Source organism: Brassica napus, chromosome A2 (genome assembly GCF_020379485.1).
Source record: "Brassica napus cultivar Da-Ae chromosome A2, Da-Ae, whole genome shotgun sequence".
NCBI classification, from domain to species: Eukaryota; Viridiplantae; Streptophyta; class Magnoliopsida; order Brassicales; family Brassicaceae; genus Brassica; species Brassica napus.
The window spans coordinates 10,135,638-10,158,422 of record NC_063435.1 but is presented as its reverse complement, the minus strand read 5'-3'; the positions used below and the strand labels follow the sequence as shown (position 1 = coordinate 10,158,422).

The 22,785-nt window shown below is 34.2% G+C and overlaps 4 protein-coding genes across 5 annotated transcripts; all 4 read left to right on the top strand.

Moving 5' to 3' along the window:
* The first annotated feature begins 4,875 nt into the window (after nucleotides 1-4,875).
* Nucleotides 4,876-7,009, top strand: LOC106410446. Its single transcript, XM_013850942.3, has 5 exons — nucleotides 4,876-5,678; nucleotides 5,796-5,968; nucleotides 6,043-6,325; nucleotides 6,445-6,611; nucleotides 6,736-7,009. Exons 1-5 carry the CDS (start codon nucleotides 5,512-5,514, stop codon nucleotides 6,891-6,893), a joined length of 948 nt encoding a protein of 315 aa, XP_013706396.2. The 5' UTR covers nucleotides 4,876-5,511; the 3' UTR covers nucleotides 6,894-7,009.
* A 3,241-nt stretch (nucleotides 7,010-10,250) lies between these two features.
* LOC106410464 (ubiquitin C-terminal hydrolase 12) lies at nucleotides 10,251-12,862 on the top strand. 2 transcript variants are annotated; one of them, XM_022718754.2, is made up of 5 exons: nucleotides 10,251-11,172; nucleotides 11,267-11,439; nucleotides 11,510-11,792; nucleotides 12,047-12,213; nucleotides 12,301-12,862. In XM_022718754.2, the coding sequence occupies exons 1-5, from the start codon at nucleotides 11,006-11,008 to the stop codon at nucleotides 12,309-12,311; spliced, it is 801 nt and encodes a 266-aa protein (XP_022574475.2). In that variant the 5' UTR covers nucleotides 10,251-11,005; the 3' UTR covers nucleotides 12,312-12,862. The 2 variants fall into 2 exon arrangements, with proteins under 2 accessions (XP_022574475.2, XP_048615690.1); XM_048759733.1 differs by lacking the exon at nucleotides 12,301-12,862 and having other exon boundaries at nucleotides 12,047-12,264.
* Nucleotides 12,863-15,076: 2,214 nt separating this feature from the next.
* LOC125588401 (MATH domain and coiled-coil domain-containing protein At3g58200-like) lies at nucleotides 15,077-16,452 on the top strand (the record flags this gene model as incomplete). The annotated part of the gene is made up of 5 exons (XM_048759730.1): nucleotides 15,077-15,197; nucleotides 15,279-15,331; nucleotides 15,383-15,561; nucleotides 15,711-15,877; nucleotides 16,000-16,452. Coding segments are annotated over 5 exons (678 nt in total), but the record flags the coding sequence as incomplete, so codon positions are not given.
* A 1,810-nt stretch (nucleotides 16,453-18,262) lies between these two features.
* Nucleotides 18,263-20,806, top strand: LOC106410473. Its single transcript, XM_048752210.1, has 2 exons — nucleotides 18,263-19,139; nucleotides 19,549-20,806. The coding sequence occupies exon 2, from the start codon at nucleotides 19,556-19,558 to the stop codon at nucleotides 20,804-20,806; it is 1,251 nt and encodes a 416-aa protein (XP_048608167.1). The 5' UTR covers nucleotides 18,263-19,139; nucleotides 19,549-19,555.
* The last annotated feature ends 1,979 nt before the right edge of the window (nucleotides 20,807-22,785 follow it).

Below are 22,785 nucleotides of genomic sequence, written 5' to 3'. Positions count from 1 at the left end.
TTTGAGATGGTATTAACAGACTAATGGGTAAACCAATATTTCTAAACATTTGTTGTGTTATAACAGGTGACTGCTTTAACAAGCTAAACTAATATTTCCTCTGTTTTGTTTTGTAGGGAAACAAAATCCAAGCCTGTTGCAAAAGAACACACATGTACCATGTTCAGCATGCTATACCAGTTGAAAAATGGGGAGTAATTAAAAATGTTCAAATCAATGCAGCCGGTAGCAGGGCAGACGTGTTTCTGTTTATTTCCCAAAAAAAAAAAATTACATAGATTTTGATTTGTGATTCAGGTCCACTATTTATTCGGTTACAAATGATAAATATTTTAAAAACATAACAAAATGGCGCAAATCAATTAATCTAATTAGGCTTTGTAAATATTTAATAGAGATATACATATTTTTATATGTTTTTGGGTTACTTTTCCAATTGTTTGTATATTTGCTAGCGATTTTATTGTTTGTAAAGCTATATAAGAAATAATTTAAAACAAGCTATAAATCACAAATTTTAGATTTTCTTATTTAATAAAACTATTAAATCTCAAATAAATGTTCTAATATTATACACTTTATGTTTAGTTTACCAAGTAAAAAAAAAATTACAATATAAGAACAATACAACCTCAAAGCTTAAAAATGTACACTAAACAATATAAACAAGATACACCAATGTCACAACTAATAACATATGAAATAATAACATGAATATTTTTACAATAAACAAAACATATAATTACATCGAACATACATCCGCGCGGACGCGCGGGTCAAAAGCTAGTATGCATTAAAAGGACATAAAGAAAAAATAAAATTTTGTTTTGTAACTTGAATTATGTATTGGGTCCTATTGGTTGTGCATATATCAAGTTCAACAAGTACAAATGTTATTAATCATAAAATTTGATCCACAAGATTAAAAAACTCATCTATTCCGTTTTAATAATACTTCACCGATTTTAGTAGTTTCAAAAGCAATTTACAAAATTATTAAATTACTTATTTAAATTATTTTATTTTATATTATTTATTCTTAGTTTTGAATTTTATGAGTTTATGCATATTTTATGTAAACAATTAAATAATCTCTTGCGGAGTATTATATTTTTCATGCTATTATATTATTTTAAGTTTGAAATAAAAACATTAAAGATTAAAAAGACCATTTCATAAATAAAAAAAGTTCAACTCTAAAATGGAGTAATAAGTAAGATTACTCTATAAATGGAGTAAACCTAGTCATTACTCCATTTTGGAGTTGAATATGGAGTGGGGTTGAAGAAGATTTTACTCTAAAATTAAGTATAGAGTCAAAAATAGAGTAGGATTGAAGATACCCTTAGGGGCTTTTGTCGTTGAAGATGATTCAACAGTTTTGTAAGTCTAGGACAGGAAAACTAGTTATACAAACCACCGGACGCGATAGATCAATTGGTTTAAGCGCATACATTTGCGATGTTGCGCTCCTGGTTTGAAACCCGGTGGGAGGAGGGTTATACCATGTCTCGTTATAACAAAGCATCACCTCTCCAACATTGGAAGATTATTTGGGCCAAAGGCCTAGACACTTCATAATTAACATGAAAAGAAATAGATATATAATTTACTAAATTATTGGGAACTATTAATTATTGTAGACATTTTGGTTATGTTTTATTCATTCTTACAACGATATATCCTCTTACATTTGTAGAAACCTTATTTTACTACAATAGAACAACTGAGATTTGTAATAATACCATAAATTGAAAATTATAATACCAAAGTCTATTGATAAATAATAATTGAAGAGTCGAGAAGATTAATTTTTTTCTTTAAATCTTTAATGCCTTATAGTGTGATGGTTTGATAGCGCTCAGATTCTTAAAATACAACTGTATATGTTTCCGTCTCCCATCACTGAAGAACATGATATCTCAAACCTATTTTGTGTTGTACTCTCTGAGGCAAAATTAAAAAAATACTAACATAACTATTCAAAGTAGGATCAAGTGATTTGTTTTTGTTGAATGTGTGTTTTTTTTATAATGCTAGCAAGTCCTTTTATAGAAAAAATAATGAGAATCACAAGTTTCAGCTTTCAACATAAAAATAAAACATATAAATTTTTTTAATTCTTGTTAATTATATGAATTTATTCCACATTTTTGACCAAGAAATTAAAGAGTAATTTTTTTATTGTTTGACCAATTAAAACTAAATAATATAATTTAAAAAGGATTTCTTTTAAATTTTTATCAATATAAGAGATTAACATATATTTGATTTATCAAATTAAGTTAATGAACATGAAGTTCAAGTGACAAATCAAAACTCAAATGCAAGTTCAAATATCCAACATGTGTATTTGCTACTTTGTACAAGTTTCTCAAATCACACACATTAAACTTTTATTTTTCATTCAATTACAATCTTATTTTTGACACATGAATACATTATGAATAATGTTCAAAACATAGTTCCAACAACACTTTCATTCACTACTAGACTGCATTATAGACATGCATGGGGCTAGGCCAATATAAAAATAGTCACATGGAAAAGTAAATGTCTTAGTTTATAACTCTGAGTCTCTTTAAGCAAAAAAAACTTTGAGTCTCTATTTAGGCTTAAAATGGTAAAAGCAGTTCAAGCAGGACAGATCAAGCAGATCATGCAGATCAAGCATGACAAGTGCAGATCAAGCAGGACAAGTGCAGATCAAACGAGACAAGTGCAGATCAAGCGGATCATGCAAGAGAGAACCAAATCAAATAATTTATTATAACTTATGAATGACAAAATCAGTTTAAAACTATAGATCATATATTAAAACAATAAAAATGACATTTAGATATCTAAACAAATATCTTAGATGTTATAGGATCGGCCGAAATACCTGTAAATGTTTTATAAGATACTTATACTTCTTTTATTTTCTTATTTATAAAAATTAAAAATTATATGACAAAAAATAATAAGTAGAAAATGATAATTTTGTATTGTTAAAGTTGTAAATAAAATAAAATAAAAATATTGTATTCATAAAACTAAATAAATATATTTTAAAAGTTATGTGTTGTAACAAAGTTATTTATTGACCAAAAAAAAAAAAAGATCAACACCACCAAATGTTGGCGGGTGAGATCTGCATGCAGATCTCCTGCTTTTTCCACAAAAAGACAAAAAATATTGAACTGTATGCAGATCTCCCGCTTGAACTGCTTTTGTAAACAGAAAACGATGAATGGTGAATGCAGTGCGGGAGAACTGCATGTGCATGAGATCTGCACTTGTCCCACTCCTCCATTCGGACACTTAGATTTAAATTGTATTGAAAAACAATCATTAGGTGGTTTGCACAAGTCAGCTTTTTCATGTTTGCAGTTTTGTCCTTTAACTGGTTGTTATACTACATCTAATCGTTTACTCTATTTTTATTTTAAAATAGAGTAATTCTATAATTGAGTAACTCTATAATAGAGTTTGAGTTTGTTCCAATAGTACTCTATTTTAGAGTAGAAAATAGAGCGATGAACAAAAAAAATAAGTTATTCTATATTTAGAGTAAACATATTTTTCACTCTATTATAAAGTGAAAATTAGAATACCATTGGAGTATTTTTATTCTAAACTTTATTATAATAAAAAATAGAGTGGAGTTGAAAATGTCCATTAGGGAACAAGCAAGATTCAAACAAAGAATCTTGTATTAAGTCCTATCAATATCAATCATAGGTTATTGTTAAAAACTTTCGTTTTTTCAATTCTCTATTTAAAACCAAAAAAAAAAAAACAAGTGACGTCTTGTCGGAAAAATTCGGGTCGAACGGATGAAGCAAGAAGTAGATCACTAGGCTCTAGTCTAGTCTAGAAAGTGAAGTCAGAACAAACATAAAAACTATTTTGCTTCCTCGTAGTCATTATATACTAAAGATTATTCAATAGTTGCATCACACACCTGTGGATTATTATTAAAAACTATTTTGGTTAGAAATTAGTTATCTTTATTGTGCAAGACAAGTAAAAGCACTTCAAAAATAGATTTTTTAGTCAAATTATCTTCACAAAATAAAAATTAAAAATTAAAAATAAGAAAGTAGCAAATAGTTAAGAATTGGGAAAATGGTATTTTAAACACTAACAGTGTCACTTTCTAGCACTTTAAACACTGAAATTATTTGATTAGTACTTTAAACATTTAAAATGACATTTTTATCATAATAAACATCCAAAGACGTTTTTTTTTGATGAAAAGTTAAATTTATTGATCATCATGGAAAATAATAGTTATGTACAAAATGAATCTAGAATCTCAAAACCTTTGTTCTTTGCCTCTGTCCTTACCCAATATGGGCCTCAAACCATCGCTGCATCAGTTTCGTTAATCCTCTCTTCTCATAATATCGAATTGACATAATCCTCTGTTTTATAATCTTCTCTATCACCTTGGCAAGCTGGTTTGCTGGTCTACTCCGCTGTGTGTGCCGTCTCTCGTTACGTTCCCGCCAAATGTATCCAAAGAGGTTTTTCTGTTCATAGACGACCGGTACTATTTATTTTACAGGTCAAAATAATGACATGTCGGTTTCTTTTTTTCTTAAATAGAAAATAAAAATACAGAAAAAATCGAATGAAATTATAAAAAATTGTAAAAAATTCAAAACTAAATTAAAAAAAAAAACTAAAAATTCAAAAACATAAAAACTAAAATTTCAAACTTAAAAATAAAATAAGATATTAAAAATTCTAAAAATAAGATCTAAAATTAAAATGTCAAATTTAGAAAAGAAAATAAAAATTTTAAAAATTCTAAAAATTCTAAAATAAGATCTAAAATATTTTAAAAATAATTAATTTGAAATTTTTCTTTATTTATTTGTATTTTTATATTTAGAGCATAAGAGTTTTTTCCATCTTTAATGAAATATTTTGGTCATTTTTTTTAGAAAATATTTTTGGGACAAAACTCAAAATAATCTATTTGAAATATTTATTAGCCATGCGTGTGGCCACCATCAATTAACATGGGGTAAAATTGGCGGCTCCCCGAGATGCTTTCTGTGAAGTGTACTTAGGCGCTAGTCGGACTATATAAGGTGTATGGATATCCGGATTATAAAAAAAAGTTTTTGATGGTAGCAAGTATATAGATGAGATTTTCTTCATTCAAAATTGTGTTAATTTGGTTTCTAATCTTCTACATTCACCACTCAAATTTTCACTTCAAACATGAATTGTATTTAAAGTCAAAAATAAATGACACATGCTTAGTAACTAGACGCTAGTGTCTAGCAGTATCAACGCATGGATTCACGAGTTACGACTCTTCGTTTTCTAATAAAGTAATTATGAGACCGCTAGGCCTCTGGCCTTCCATACCCATAGTCCCATGCATGTTACTGTTAACAGCTTCCAAGAAACGTCTGTGCTTTAAAAACGTAGTTTTCTTTTTATTTGTATATAAGAACATTGAACACTCGGATCTTGGTTATATTTTAGACTTGTACGTCGTCTTTGAGTAGAATGAGTTCAAGCTCAGAAATAGTATCTACAATTGTGAAGAAGTGGAGAGAGCATCCACCTTCTTCTTACTCCCTCAAGGTTGACAACTTCAAACAGCTTGAGAAGTCAACAACGTCCTCTGATGATAAATACCAGTCTCGTCTTTTTTCCTCGGGCGGATATAACTGGTAATGATCATCTTTTCATTTAGCGTTGAGAGTAACGAGCCCTTTACTTTACGATACATTGGTTGTTTTTAATCTTAGTGTTTATATACTAAGACAATATGCTTGATATAAAAACAGGAAACTGATCGTATACCCACAAGGGAACAAAAAGGACAATGGGGAAGGATTCATTTCGATGTATGTGGAAATAGACAGCGAAAGCCTGACATCAACACCACAATGTGACGTGTTTGCGGAACTCATTTTCTTTGTCTACAACAAGAAAGAAAACAAGTACTTTACTATTCAAGGTGTATTCTCATTCTATCTCTCTCTAATATATATTCACATATGTTTCAGTCATCAATATGTTTGATGTATTCAGATGTAGAAGTAAAGCGGTTCAATGCACTTAAGAAAATATGGGGGTTGCAGCAAGTTCTTCCATCTGATGCTTTCAATAAACTTGAAAACGGATACATCTTCGAGGGAGATCAATGTGAGTTTGGTGTTGAGGTCATTGTTCCTTCACCCCTTACCAAATGGGAAATCCTCTCTTTTAATGAGAAACTCCAGTATCCCAAGTTCTCTTGGACTGTTGAGAAATTTTCTCAGTTGAAAGAAGATAACTACATATCAAACACTTTCTCAATGGGAGCATGGAAATGGTGAGTATATATATATATACATAGTATTGGACACACAAGTATGTCTTTATTAACATGAATATGGGTTTGTGTCTGTACTACGAATGGTAGACGAGTTTATAATAATCACTATTTTCTAGGGTTCTGTGGCTGTATCCGAAGGGTGAGTCTAGAGCAGATGGCAAATGGCTATCCCTTTATCTGGTTTTGGCTGATAGCAATACACTAAAAGCGGACGAGAAGATTTTGACGCAAGCAAATTTGCGAGTTCTAGACCCACTTAGATCCAATCACTTGGAACGCAAACGTATATTTCTAAAGAACAATTACGTTAATTATGTTTTTCTGTTTGCTTACTAACTAATCCACAGTTGATACAGTTTAGCTAGATATATATTTATACTGAGAGTTTTATTTACTTGCACTTGCAGTGAACCATTGGCACAATGAAACAAATTCTGGTTGGGGCTGGAATAAGTTTTTGTCTTTAGCTGAACTTCGGAAGTCTTACTTGGACACGGAAGACGCGTTGACCGTTGAGATCGAATTTGAAGTTGTTTCTGCTACCAAATATTCTCCCATTATCTAAGTACTACGACATTGCTATTAGACAGTGCTACTATGTCTTCGACCTTTTTTTTATTTTTACTCGAATTCTGTATTTTAGACAAAATTGGTTTTATTAGAGAACTTCCCTTTGCAGTTTTTATTATTCAGGAACACCACAAGTATAATCTTCCAAAAACTGTTCTACCATCTCTTAGCTACTTGCTACGACATGTATAGTTTACCATTAACTTGGTATAGATCTGAGTCAGAGTGTCTTCGGGTCTTTTCTGCTTTCGGAGGGTTTGGGGATAGTTAAGAATTCTAAAAAAACTTTGTACAATCACAGTTTTTCCAATTTAAAGCAGCTTAGTGAAGAAACTTGGCCCTTTTTGTTTCTTACCAGTTACCACAATGGTTATTTGGTCAACAGAAACGAACGTGCGAGTAGAAAATTAGAAGACAGAGGAGCGAGATAGAGAGAGACGTTTTGTTAGCTCATCAGACATAGAAAGCTTGTAAGATTATAGTGGAATCCTTTTTAACCTGTGTAGCATAAGCAGACAATTGCTATTTGGTTTCTACTCAGGTTGCTTGTGGGGATAGTCATTACCAGCAGCTGCTTTCGGACTCTGGACGGTGAGGATGTTAGTTTGCCCAATTTTTGAAATGGGCTATACATTCTGTCGCCGCCACACTTATCTTTCAGGTAAACAAAATGCATCTTATGTTCTGGTAAATTTGAATAAGATAATGATAATAGTCTGATGGTTTATTCTTTCTTTTAATTCAGAGCACAATGGATACTCCTTTGGTGATGTGAGCTTTCGTTTCAGCTAGATATATATGTTCACTTGCTCTGTCATTCAGACTTATCTATTGCATAGTTTGTGATTGAGCTTCTTACAGAACCATGTTGCACTTTCGCTGGAGAAAAGTCGTGGTTCAAAGTCAGTTGCTGGTCTCTGCTGGTAAGGGACGTCCGATGCATGAACTAGCTGAGCTTCTAAGCCGTCCTGGAGGTGGACTGTGGAATAGTGCTAGAATTGTACCTTCCAGTTTCGGCTCTCCTCTAGTGGTATGCGTTTACATTGTTAGTTTCAAGGGAAAGTCTCCGTTGTTCAGCTTATAACTGATACTCTTTTAAGTATCATAACCACAGGTGTGAAACATGTTATGTCACCTTCTTCAGTTGGCTGAGGAACACCGATTGAAAGGCAGGATTACTATTCTAAATACCACAGGACACCGAACCGGAAGAAATTGTCAAAGGAAGAGTATGAACAGTTGACACAAGAAACGGCTAGGAAAGCAATGGCAGGACTTGCTGCTTGTCCAGGATTTGGTGATTGAGCATGCTGATGGAATCAAGCTGCTTCCTGAAAGTTATGATGACGAATTGGGTACTGAATCAGATTCAACCTGTGAACAATCATAGACAGGTTTTTCTTTGGTAGAGAGTGTAATTAAACCTTTGAGGCACAGCAAACTCTTAGCTTATTGCTTACCATTAACTTGTCAGGTTTTTTCAGCTTTGTGAGAGTTTATCTTTTTACCTACTATCTTGTATCCAAAACGTTTTATGTATATACATAAAAAGAAAATAGCATCTCCTCTTCTGATTTATCTTTTATAGCTACTATCTTGTGTTCTTGTAAATAAGATGACCTGGAGATAAAAAAAAAAAAGAAAAGTAAACATAAAGGTGAGATTGTCTTCACTCCAGTTGTGTTATAACGTGGATACTAATCTTCTACATTCGCCTTTCAAATTTTCACTTCAAACATGATAGCATTTAATTAAGTCAGAAATAAATGGCGCATGCTTGGCTTCATGAGTAACTAGACGCTAGCAGTATCAATGCTTGGCTTCATGAGTCGACTAGAGTAGGCACAAAAAACGAACCGAACCAACCAAAGTTAAACCCGACTCAAACCAAACCTTGTTCTATACATAACCTAATTGGTTAATGATTTAATCAACCCAACGGTAAAACCGCACCAGTTGTGTTAACGTGATAACCCAATATATTCTTATTTATTTAATACATAATAGTGATAAACATGTATACTACTAATATATTGGATTTTTTTAGTAAAAGTTGCGTTATCTTAACTTCCATCAATACTATTAAAAGGGAAAGAGTCTAAAAAAATCTACCTATAAAAGTTGTTTGGACCCTTTCATTTAACTCATTATTTTTTGGTCTTACTTTAAATTTATACTAACAATATGTTACCATATATTTCTCTAACAATAATAATTTAGTCAATTCTTTTATTTATTTAAATCTCACTCTTAAATCCTAATCATTACTATTACTATATTTATCATTTTAATTTTTAATCGTAAAAGCATTGAAACTAATGTTTTATATTACCACTTTTATTATATAATATATGATTTAAAGCAAGATAAACTACAAGACATATATGTGTACATTCTAACTTCATATTTCGTTTATAATAAAGTAATCATATCATATATAAACTTTCCCACTAAAATCTCATATCATATACTAAACTTTCAACCGTCTATAGTTTGATAATATTTTCATATTTAAAAATAATTTTTCTGAATATTCATGTTACCTTCACAAAAATGAAGAAATTCATTGGTTCTATTAAAGCTAACCTGACTTCACGATATCAGTATTGATTATTCAAAATTTTGAAAATTATTTGTTTAGATATTATACTTTTATATACTTTTCACTTAAAACGAATCAATACTATTAAAAAATCTAATATAAAAAGTTTTTGGAGTTATGTATAACTATTTATTATTTTCGGAAAATATATTAATCATTCTAAATATACAATATTTTAAATATTTTTAACAGATCTTAATATTATTTCTTATGATACATTTACTCAAAAAAATATTTCATCAACTATGTTTTTGTATAATAAGGTTAAAAATCTATATCAAAAGGTTGTTGGACCTGATATGGACGTATGGATCCACATCTGTACGGATATTTAAGATCCTAAAAGAATTTGAAATATACGAAAAATCTGAAAAATATCTGAAAAACGAAAAGTATTTGAAACTCCAAACAAATACCAAAAAAATTCAAATACCTAAAAATTTTAAAATCTTATTCAAAATCTGACACAATGAACTGAAAAATACCCAAAATTTTATCCAAATACCCAATTTTTTTTTAATTTGAAAAATTTACCTGAAATCAAAAATCTAATCATAAACCAAAAACTTAAAAACAATATCCATAATACCGGAAATATATTCGGAATATCCAAATATACTTAATAAACACATATTTATGATCTGGTCTAGGGTAGGACCCGGATTCAAACAAAGACCTGCGAGTCAAAAAAAATCCAATAGGTTATCTTCTCTGGACCTGAACTAAACCTATAATTTTAGGTCGGTTCGGTTTGTTTTTTTGATCCGGACATAATTCTCATGTCGAAAATAAACTTACGTAAAAGTATACATATAAAATCTCAAATAAACTAATTTGTAGATTATATAGCTGTTAAAAGTTATGTTTTTCGATATAATAAAACTTTGTATTATAATATAATCCAACAATCCCGCGCTTTCCAAGTGCGGGTCAAAATCTAGTATTCTTTTAATCCCCAATATGATACGAATAATACTGTTATATATATATTCTGCCAAAAGCAAAACCTAAAAACTTAAGCACCTAAACATCTAAAGTCTCGTCTGTAGATTCTGCAATTTTCATTGTCTAAAGGTAAGATCATCTAACATAAGTTCTTCTAGGATCAATAAAGACAAAAGGTAGATGCCAATAGTCTTTTAGTTAAAAAGGATTTGGATTTTGAGATTTGAGTTGGATTCTTTCGGAATGCTTACAGGTCTTCGTTACGTTGAATTGATTATCAAAAGTCTGCTCTTTTACTATTATGTATTTCTTCTCCCTTTGACTTGGTTAAGATTTTTCATGTAGCTTTAAATTTGATTATCAAAAGTCTGCTATTGGTACGACTAGTTTTCTAATAGTCATGATGAGACAGCTACTACTTCCCTCCCATAGTCCCACTGGGTTAACTGTTTCCAAGAAACGTCTTTGCTTAAAAAAACATATTTTCACTTGTCAGTATATATGAACATTGAACATTCTGATCTTTGTTATTTTATGGACTTGCACGCCGTGTGAATAGAATGAGTACAGGCTCAGGAGTTGTATCTACAATTGTGAAGAAGTGGAGAGAGCATCCACCTTCTTCTTATTGCCTCAAGGTTGACAACTTCAAACAACTTGAGAAGTTCACAACATCCTCTGATGATAAATACCAATCTCGTCTTTTCTCTGCTGGTGGATATAACTGGTATGTATCATCTATCACCTAGCTTTGATACTAATGAGTTATTTAAAACCTCATATTTGTGTACTAAGGCAATATTTGTATTCTATGAAAACAGGAAACTGATCGTATATCCAAAAGGGAACAAAAAGGACAATGGAAAAGGATTCATTTCGATGTATGTGGAAATAGACAGCAAAAGCTTAAAATCAGAACAACAATGTGAGGTGTTTGCTGAACTCATTTTCTTTGTCTACAACAAGAAAGAAAACAAATACTTTACTGTTCAAGGTAAGCTACTTGTAATCTATATATGTTTATTCACATATATTTCAGTCATCATTATATTTTATGTATTCAGATGTAGAAGTAAAGAGGTTCAATGCACTTAAGACAGTGTGGGGGTTACGGCAAGTTCTTCCATTTGATTCATTCAACAATCCTGTAAACGGTTATGTCTTTGAGGAAGATCAATGTGAGTTTGGTGTTGATGTCGTTGTTCCATCACCCCTTACCAACTGGGAGATTCTCTCTTTTAATGAGAAACTCCAAAAACCCAAGTTCTCTTGGACTGTTAAGAAGTTTTCTCAGTTGAAAGAGCATGAATACACGTCAAAAAAATTCTCAGTGGGAGAAAGAAACTGGTGAGTATGTACGTACATTTAATGTTTTTAATGGTGTATGTGTATGTGTATGTGTATGTGTATGTGTATGTGTATGTGTATGTGTATGTGTATGTGTATGTGTATGTGTATGTGTATGTGTATGTGTATGTGTATGTGTATGTGTATGTGTATGTGTATGTGTATGTGTATGTGTATATATATATATATATATATATATTTTTTTTTTGTATGAATGATATAGTCAAGCTCATAATCATTTAATGTTTGTGTAGGGTTTTAAAGCTGTACCCAAAGGGAAACTCTAGAGAAGATGACAAATGGTTATCAGTTTTCCTGCATTCAGCTGATAGTGATGCACCAAAAGCAGATGAGAAGATTTTCGTGCAAGCAAAGTTACGAGTTCTAGACCCACATGGATCCAATCACAAGGCATACCAAAGTATTTTTTTTTCCTTTTTTTACTAACTAAACAACAGTCGATACAGTCTTATCTGTAGATATATACTGATTATTTTGTTACTCGCAGTGGACACCTGACATATTGAAAAAAACATGGGTTGGGGTTGGGATGAGTTTTTGTCTTTAGATGAACTTCGGAAGGCTTACTTAGACAAAGAAGATGCTTTGAACGTTGAGGCCGAATTCGAAGTTGTTTCTGCGACCAAATATTCTCCCATTATCTAAGCACTGCTATTATGCAGCTATTAGAGCTTTTGTTTTAGGTGACGTTTTAGAGCTTTTGTTTTCCAAACTTTTATGCAGAATATAGTGACTTTTGGCTTTTATCGCATTCATGTTTATGATCGAAAGTAAATTGCACATTAAAACAGTGATAAATAAGGATATAGCAGACAATAGATTAGCTTCCTTAATTTATGTGCAATCCTCTAAAACCTCAACTAAATAAAAACAGCGGGATTAGTTATAAAGAAAAATTATCACGTTTCAACAAATTTGTTTTTACGAAAGAAAAATTCCCTTCGTTGTTTGTAATATTCAAGAACACAAAATATAATCCCCCAATTCTATTCTACTTGCTACGATATTTACCACTTACCATTAACTTGGGGTATGGATCTGAGTGTCTTCAGGTCTTTCTGCTTTATGAGAGTTTAGGGATAGTTAAGAGTTCGAAAAACTTAACTTGTACAATCACATTTTTGATAAAACTCGTTCCTTTTGTTTCTTACCACGATTGTTATTAATTTGGTCAAAAGAAATGATCGAACGCGCGAGTAAAAATGAGTAGATAGAGTGTGAGGGTGATAGAGAGAGATGTCTTGTTAGCTCATCAGTCATAGAAAGCTTGCGAGATTGTTGCCTTAATTATAGTGGAATCCTTTTACCTGTGTCGAAACGGATCTTGAGAACTCTTAAGTCTCCGTGTGTTCTTTGATTCTCTTCTTGTAATCGCACGAAACCTGAAACCAAATCGTAGCAGAAGTGTTTTAGTTCTTAGGTAAGGTAAGCTTGAGTTAGTGAACCACGACGTGATTAAGAAAGTTTCACAATAGCTGGGATGATCGATATTGGTTCACAAGATCATTGAAACTGAAAGCAAGTTGAATATGAAAGCACAGGGTATTATCTCAACTAGAATTGTATTCTCCAAAACCTTTTTTTGTTGTCAAAAAGACAGAAGAACAGCAAGGCCATGACGAACATGAACTCTGGAGGAGGTAGGCGAAGACTTGAACTCCTTAAATTCGGCAACAACTTCGGAGGAGATGATGCAATCCAACGGTCAGTAAGACAGAGCCACCCAGCCAAGCTTTCCTGCAGAGGCTTGAGGAACAGGAGTGGGAGCTCCAAAACAAGCACGCGAAAACGACTGAGGAACTGTAGCCAAACCGCAAATAAGAGTCTGAACAGAGCCAGACCCCTAAGCTCAAAAGACACCAATAAGCAGCTGCCAGTAACGCCACAACAGTGATTTACCAAAACATTTTATGTAGCATACATAGAAAAAATTGAATATCTTCTATTCAAAATTTCTCCAGCTAAGCCACTCTAGGACTGCATTGTTTTATCTTTCATGCATGGATCAACTTCTGTGCTCTTTGTAAATAGTTAAGATGACTATGAAATAAAAGAATCAAACAGATTGCTAGACTTCCAAAACAAAATCCTCATGATTCCTCTATGTAACAACCACTTTTATTCACCCTTAATGCTCAATTTTTTAAAAAACAGTAACACGCCGTGACCGAAGTTGTTCAAATATCGAGTAAAAAGCATGAGGATCAAAAAGAACCTGCAACAATCGAATCGTAAGTTCCGATTGTTTAGTAAGTAGACACTAGCTAGTAGTATCAATGTTTGGGTTCATGAGTACTAGCCTACTAGGGGTGGACAAAAGAACCGAACCAACCTAAACTAAACCAACCAAAGTTAAACCGACCCAAACCAAATCTTGTCAACCCTATTGGTTGATGTTTTATTCAGTCCAAATGGTTCGTAAAACCAAATTGATAACCAAATAATAATGACAAATATGTAAATTGATAACCAAAGTTACGTTTTCCTTTTTTCTTAACTTCCATATTCTTTTAGTTCCCAATATGATACAAATAATACCGTTATATATATTCTCCAATGCTAATCCTAATCCTAATCCTAATACCTAAAGTTTCTACTAAAACACGCCCTAAAAACTTAAGCACCTAAACATCTAAAGTCTTGTCTCCCTGTCGAGTCATCGTAGATTCTGCAGTTTCCATCGCTAAAGGTAAAAATATCTAATATCAGTTTGCTCAAATAAAAAATCTAATATCCGTTCTTTTAGGATCAATATAGACAAAAAGGTAGATGCTAATAGTCGTTTAGTTAAAAGGTTTTGGATTTTCAAATTTGAGTTGCATGCTTTTGGAATGCTTACAGGTCTTCGTTACGTTGATTTGATTATCAAAAGTCTACTCTTTTGCTATTATGTAATATATCCCTTTTACTTGGTTAAGATTTTTCATGTAGCTTTAAATTTGATTATCAAAAGGCTGCTATTGCACTACTCTTCGTTCTCTAATAAAGTCATTATGAGACCGCTATACCTTCCCTCCAATGTTGTAACTGTTTCCAAGCAGGGCCGGCATTGGGGAATGTTGTATAGTGAAATATTTGCAACAGGTTTCCAAATTTTTTTAAAAAATTTACATACGAATAGGTTATTGAAAAAAAAATTAACGTCCTCAAATTTGTAAAAAAAAATTTTACATAGGACACAACCATAAACTTCCAAAATTTCAGTGCGGTCCTGTTTCCAAGAAACTCCTTTGCTTTAAAAAACATCTTTTTACTTCTCTGTATATCTGAACATTGAACATTCCGACAGCGAAAGCTTGATATCAGCACCACAACGTGAGGTGTTCGCGGAACTCATTTTCTTTGTCTACAACAAGAAAGAAAACGAGTACTTCACTATTCAAGGTAAGCTACTTCTCATGCTCTTTCTATTTTTATATGTTTATTCACTTATATTTCACTCGTCAATATATTTTATATGTTCAGATGTCGAAGTAAAGAGTTTCAATGCACTTAAGACAGTGTGTGGGCTGCCGCAAGTTCTTCCATATGATGCTTTCAATAACCCTGAAAATGGTTATGTCTTTGAGGGAAATCAATGTGAGTTTGGTATTGATGTCATTGTTCCTTCACCCCTCACCAATTGGGAGATCCTCTCTTTCAATGAGAAACTCCAGAACCCCAAGTTCTCTTGGACTGTTAAGAATTTTTCAAAGTTGAAAGAGGATAAATACGCATCAAAAAGTTTCTCAATGGGAGCAATGCAATGGTGAGGATATATTGTATTGGACAAACAAGTATGTCTTTATACATATATATATATATATATATATATATATATATGTGTGTGTGTGTTTGTGTGTGGATTTGTGTTTGTACGAATGATAAACAAGTTCATAAATAATTACTGTTTAGTAGGGTTCTGTGGCTGTATCCGAAGGGTGACTCTAGAGCAGATGGGAAATGGCTATCCCTTTATCTGGTTTTGTCTGACAGCAATACACTAAAAGCGGACGAGAAGATTTTGACGCAAGCAAATTTGCGAGTTCTAGACCCACTTAGATCCAATCACTTGGAACGCAAACGTATGTTTCTAAAGAACAATTACGTTAATTATGTTTTTCTGTTTGCTTACTAACTAATCCACAGTTGATACAGTTTAGCTAGATATATTTATACTGAGAGTTTTATTTACTTGCACTTGCAGTGAACCATTGGCACAATGAAACAAATTCTGGTTGGGGCTGGAATAAGTTTTTGTCTTTAGCTGAACTTCGGAAGTCTTACTTGGACACGGAAGACGCGTTGACCGTTGAGATCGAATTTGAAGTTGTTTCTGCTACCAGATATTCTCCCAGTATTTAAGCACTACTATTATACTGCTATTACACAATGCTATGTCTTCAACTCTTTTTGTATTAATTATCGTTCGAATTCTATATTTTCTACATATTTGGTTTTACTAAAGAAAACTTTCAATTTTAGTTTGGAATATTCAGGAACACCACAAATATAATTTCCCAAAACTATTCTCCGCAGCTCTTAACTACTTAGACATGTACTGCTTACCATTAACTTGGTATTGATCTAGGCATCGTCAGGTTAATTCAGCCTTCTGACAGTTTAGGAGGTGTTAAAGTTAACCTTGTTACAATCACAATTTTTCCTATTAAAAGCAGCTTAGTAATGAATTTTGTTCAATTTGTTTATACCACAATTAATGGTTTGTTTGGTTAACAGAAATGATTGCATTGTTTCGCATAAAACAGATTGTTAAACATAAAGAATGAGAGTGCACATAAGTCAGAAGATCATCATGACAACAAGTTTCAAAATTTTGATTAATTGTGAAGAAAATCTTCAACGTTCTTCATTCAAATTTTCAATAACCAACTTCGAACTTATACGGCACCGGTTTAGCGGACAGCATATCAAACTTTTAAGAATCACATACGCTAACGAGATATTTGTTGTTACCTATCCAACGTTAAAGGAGTCCCATACTAGTTTTCATCGCTCAAGATTCCGCCACGTAAGCAAACTCCTACATAAGAGCAACCCCATTGAGGGTTTTAAACAGGTTCATGGGCTCAGGTTTTGAGGCCTTTTGGATAAAAATAAATGAGAAATTGGGTTTAATTTGGCGACCCGCCTCTTACCTGTGATCCCGTGCGATACGGGTTCAGCACAGGTGTCGCATTCTGATTGGTGAAGGGGAGTAGAGGTCACGCGCTTGAACGCGGAGAGAGAATCATTTCTCTCATTTTTGCGAGAAAGCTAGGGTTTGCTCTGTGTGGCGATTTCATTTGCGACGCCGAGCTCTCACCCATTTTCTCCTCTTTTCTCGATCGATTCGGCGCCGGATTGTCTCCTCCAGGACCAGAGGTGAGTTCCGAGTCGATTGACGTTTAGATATTAGCCTTCTGTTGTCGAGATCGCCATTGTGAATTGTCAAAAGATTTTATGATCTCGGGTTAGGGTTCGAAATCGAGATGTGTTTGGATCTAGGGTTGTATAACCTCGTCTACGGGTTCTATTTATCGATTAATGGTCCGAGATTTGCGGATTGAAAATCCAATAGGGGTTTTCGATGAAGGGTTAAAAAAAAATTTGGGGGTTTCGATTTGTGGTTGGATAGACGGTTGGTATGATCGTATTTTACATTTTTTTTGTGCTAATCAATTCTTGTTTTGTGCTTTAGATGGATCCCGCAGATGAGAGAACAGATTGTAAGAGGAAACTGGAGCACATAAACCTCCTGAGTTACGTTTCCGATTCGGAACATGGGATGCCCAAAAGATGCGCTTGTGGTGGGAGAATGATACACGAGGTTCGAGTGAAGGATGAGTTCGACACTCAGCCAGGGAAACGCTTCTTCAGCTGTGTAAACTACGAGGTTAGATACAAACCCTGTTATCCAGTTGAATTATTAGATACAAACCTGTGCTTTAGTTCAATATTTGGAATGTGTTGTCTGATGTGTTTATTGTTTAACCAAGGCTGATGGGTTACATTATCGTCAGCCTTGGGTTTGTGGTGTGCAGGAGGAGATCGAAATGCTGCGTAAGCGTGTGGAGGAGGCTGATGAGGTGATCAAGTCGGTGCCAATGCTGGTTGAGAGTATCTGTACTGTACTAGATTATAACTATGAACTCACCTAGGTTAATTTAAATGGGTGTTGGTTGGTTGCTGTGATGAATGTTCATTAAAAATATTGATTTGATGTGTAATGAATACATTTTGTGAACTACTTCATCTGTAATTAAGGCTAATGAATGTTTGGTAGTTAGAGACACAAAGGAAGTAAATCGTTTTTATAGATACTGAAACCAACCACTGTAAACACAAACCAACTTTAACAAATCACTCTAACTCACCACGCTCTTGTGAAAACTCCCAAAAACCTGAAACCACAATGGATCACTTTTCTCTTAATTCAGCTGCTCATGACATCTTCTTCAACGACTACGGGACGAAGTTCAATCTTGAACACGGCTGGAGGGAGTTGAGGTTTGATCAAAAGTGGAGATCCAACTCTGTCTCAAAAGATGGTGCAAAGGAGAAACGGAAGGAAGCTGCAGAGTCAGTCCCTGACTCGGATGAGGCTAGGCCTCCTGGTGTTAAGGCTTGCAAAGCAGCCAAACGCAAGAAAAAGGGGAATGAAGCAGCCTTTGATCGACTAGAAACCATTCTAGACTTAAAACGCAACCTAGCAAAACAAAAAAATTCTAGATCGTCTCCTCTCTAAGAAACATGAAACTCTAACTGAAAGTGAGGTGGCTCTTAAGGAGAAACTCGTTTCTGAGATGCTCTAGGTGATAATTTGACAACTGCTTGTGCTTAGTTGAGGATTTTCTTAGTTCATTAGTTGATTCTTTTGTTCATTACTTGATAACTTTGTTCATTACATGATGATTTTGCTGATTACTTGACTTTAACTTATATTCTTCTGTCTCGTTTTACAGGTGAAGGTTGTTGGTTGTGGAGGTCACGGGTTCTACAAGGTTTGTTGGTTCTACAGGTCACGGGTTGTTGGTTGTGGAGGTCACGGGTTCTACAAGGTTTAGTCTGAGGTTGATGGGTCATCTCACGGGTTGTACTACTGAGAAAACATGTGCTCAGTTCACGGGAGAAACTCGTTTGTTTTTTTTTTTTTAATGATGTACTTGTCGCGGATGATGTCAAGAAAGACACTATATAATCTATCTCTCATTTTATGCATTGCTCTCATCTTCATCTCGATCTATTCTCTCAAAACAATCAGAACAAAACCATCTTTCCAATCTCTTCTCTGTAATTAATCACACAACAACACTGAAGCACACATAAGCCCACATCTCGAATTTGGTAATTCCTTTCAGACAGCATCTCTTCTCTAGTAAGCACACTCACACACTTTGCTTAATTTCAGACAGCCACAGTCTATAATATATATGGGAATTGTTTTTCCACTCTCTTTGTTTCTAAATTAATCAGACTATAATATATATGGGAATTGTAAAATGTCATCATATATTGTTCTATCTCCTTTTGAAAAAAACATATTTATTGTTCTATCTCCTTTTGAAAATACCACATTTTTTCTAAAACCACATTTATTGTTCTATCTCCATTTGATTTATTTTAAAAAAAAACAATTCATCTATCTCCATTTTTTCTTAAACCCCATTCATATATTGTTCTATCTCCATTTTTTCTTAATCCATTTTATATTTTCTTATCTAACTATTCTTTTTTATCTTAAAATCAAATGTAGCCAAATAATGTCGTCCTCATCATCCGATGGAGTAGATGAAGCTTTTGAAGAATATTTTGACGAAGAATTTGATAATATCCTCAACTCCCTACTTGATGAACAAGCCACCAACCCAAAGAAACGGAATTATATCGAAAGAGATCGGGAACAAGGCCACATTCAACTATGGAACGACTATTTTGACGAAAATCCTACTTACACAACGGACATGTTTAGGCGGCGTTTTAGAATGAACAAACCATTGTTCCTTCGCATTGTCGAGCGGCTAACTACAGGTGTTACGTACTTTCAGCAACGAGTAAATTCTCACGGAAGGAAAGGGCTCTCACCACTTCAAAAATGTACGGCAGCTATACTTATGCTCGCATATGGTCAATCGGGAGATACGTATGACGAATATCTTCGACTCGGTGAAAGTACTGCTCTTTTATGTTTGGAACATTTTACTAATGGGATAATACACTTTTTTGGTGATGAGTATCTAAGAATACCTACGGCAGAAGATCTTCAACGATTACTCGATATTGGAGAGGCACGCGGGTTTCCCGGGATGATTGGCAGCATTGATTGTATGCATTGGGAGTGGAAAAACTGCCCAACGGCTTGGAGAGGGCAGTACACACGAGGTTCAGGAAAGCCGACAATTGTCTTAGAGGCTGTGGCATCAGAAGATATTTGGATATGGCACGCATTTTTCGGATTACCAGGTACCCTTAACGATATCAATGTTCTTGATCGGTCTCCTGTTTTTGATGACATCATAAAAGGTCGAGCACCTACAGTTAAATTCAAGGTCAACAACCACACTTACCTTACTGACGGAATTTATCCAAATTGGTCGACATTTATCCAATCTATCTCACTTCTTCAAGGTGATAAAGCAGAGCTGTTTGCTAAACATCAAGAATCCACCAGAAAAGATGTCGAACGAGCTTTTGGGGTATTGCAAGCGAGGTTTGCAATAGTCAAAAACCCAGGCCGACTATGGGACAAGGAAAAGTTAGGGAAGATTATGAGATGTTGTATCATATTGCACAATATGATTGTGGAGAACGAACGAGGAAAATACAGTCTAACTGATACTTCTCAGTTCGAGTCAGGAGAGTCGAGCAGAGGTTCGAAGGTCACAAGGCGAGAAAGTTTGCATTCCACTAACATGCTAGGCATGCGCAATGAAGTTCGAGATTCAGGAAAACATGAACGTTTGAAAGCTGATTTAGTTGAAAATGTATGGCAAACATTTGAAAACGATCAATAATCTTTGTATGTTCATCAATTATCAATGTAATGAATAAATTATATTTAAAAAATTTACTGCATAATATTTTATACATGTTTTCAAAATAATTTCAAAACAAAAAAAAAATTAAAAAAAATATTATTTAATTCCTGTGAACCCCTTCTCAGGTTCACTAATGCAGAAGCACAATACTAAGAGGTTCAACACTATTCATGACCCTACCTAAAAAATATAAAAAAAATCCTATGAACCCCAAAGGGGGGTTCACTAATTTGGATGCTCTAAGAGCACCTCCATCGGGGAGTACTTAGCCCAAGCTCCCTAACAAAACTGAATTAAAATAAATAAAAAAGCCCAAATTAATGCAGTACCGCTCTCTAAACTGGGCTTTGTAGTTTCGGTTGGGACCCCTATCGTGGCGCCTTGTTATTGGCCAGCGCATCAATGCTCTCTCTCTCCTTTGTCGCGAGAAAGCCAAAGGCTATCATTCTCGACTTCTCCGTCTTCTCTCTACGCGATCTCGGCGACCTCCGCGTCTCTCTCGTTATCGGCGTCTGAGAATCGAACCTCGTCGTCTCTCTGTCCAACCTCGTCGTCTCTCTGTCCAACCTCGTCGTCTCTGTCTCCACTTCTCCGTCTTCTCTCTCGGTGACTTTCATTCTGGAGAACTCCGTCTTCTCGGTCGGTGATCTCGTTCTCGGCGTCTCTGAAGCGAATCGCGTCGTCTCTCGAGTCTCGTCGTCCCTATCTCGACCCCTGTTCGTCTCTCTGTTGAAGCTCGTCGTCTCTGTCTCCACGTCTCCGTCTTCTCTCCCGGTGACTTTCATTCTCGACTTCTCCGTCATGTCGCTTGGTTATCTCGTTCTCGTCGTCTCTCTTTCAAGTCTCGTCCTTTCTCGAACCTCGTCGACTCTCTCTCGAACCTCGTCTGGAATCTCGACTCCATCTCCTTATCGGTAAGAAATCATCCCTTGTCTTTTAAAATTGATGTCGATGGTGATTTTTTGATAATACTGAGGATGGTGAAGTCTGTTAGATTACTAGTACATTGTTTCTGGAAATCGATATGCTTAAGGTTAAGTTTTCCTCAGTTTTGTAAAAGTTAGCGATGGTGGAAATGATTGTTTGTGGAATCAAAAAGCTTAATATAATTAGTATCTGAATTGTGCTTCACATGATCAGATGAAGCTTTGACGTTTTTTGTTTTAGTTTGCGTTTTATCTCATTACAGAGAACAAGCTTTTAATTATACTTTGTTTGTTGGTTGTGTGAGGGTTGAGGATGTGCGTGGAATAAAGGCAACGGAACATTGCTCAAGATGATCACATCGAAGCTTCTGTCTTTCATTTCACAATGGAGAAGAGGTAAATTATATTTCCTGTCTAAGTAGATTTACCTGTAAGTGGTTGAGAATTAAATGAACTTAAGTGTTGACATTTAGGTTGCGTGGTTGATTTAGTGTTAGGTATACATATTGATTCTCTTCCCATTAAAACTTTGACAACTTTAAATTTTCCAACTTAAAATCTTTAAACATCATTAAAACTTGGCATTTATACTTGCCATTATAACTTCAACAACAAAAAACTTTTACGATTATAAAACTTTTCATTCTTCTTTCCTTCTCCAAAGCTATTTCCTGTGTCTTTCCTTCTCCAAAGCTTGTTCTTTCTCTCTTTAGATTCTCTTATGGATCCTTATACTCAACAATGTAGCTTTCAAAATCTCTTAAACAGTCAAACTCCAAACACTCAATGGAATGAGTTTGTCCCTGCGTCTGTCCCTCGTGATCCTTTTCAGTCTGTCCCTGCGTCTGTCCCTCCGTCTGTCCCTCAAGATGGCAATGATGACGTAGAGATTGTGTCTGACCGTAAAGAGAGGCATAAATGGACTCTGGTGGAAGATGTTGTGCTGATAAGTTCTTGGTTGAACAAGCAGAAATTGCTTCAGGGTCTCATTCTGAAGACTGAGCCATTAACTGAACTAGAACTTGCTTT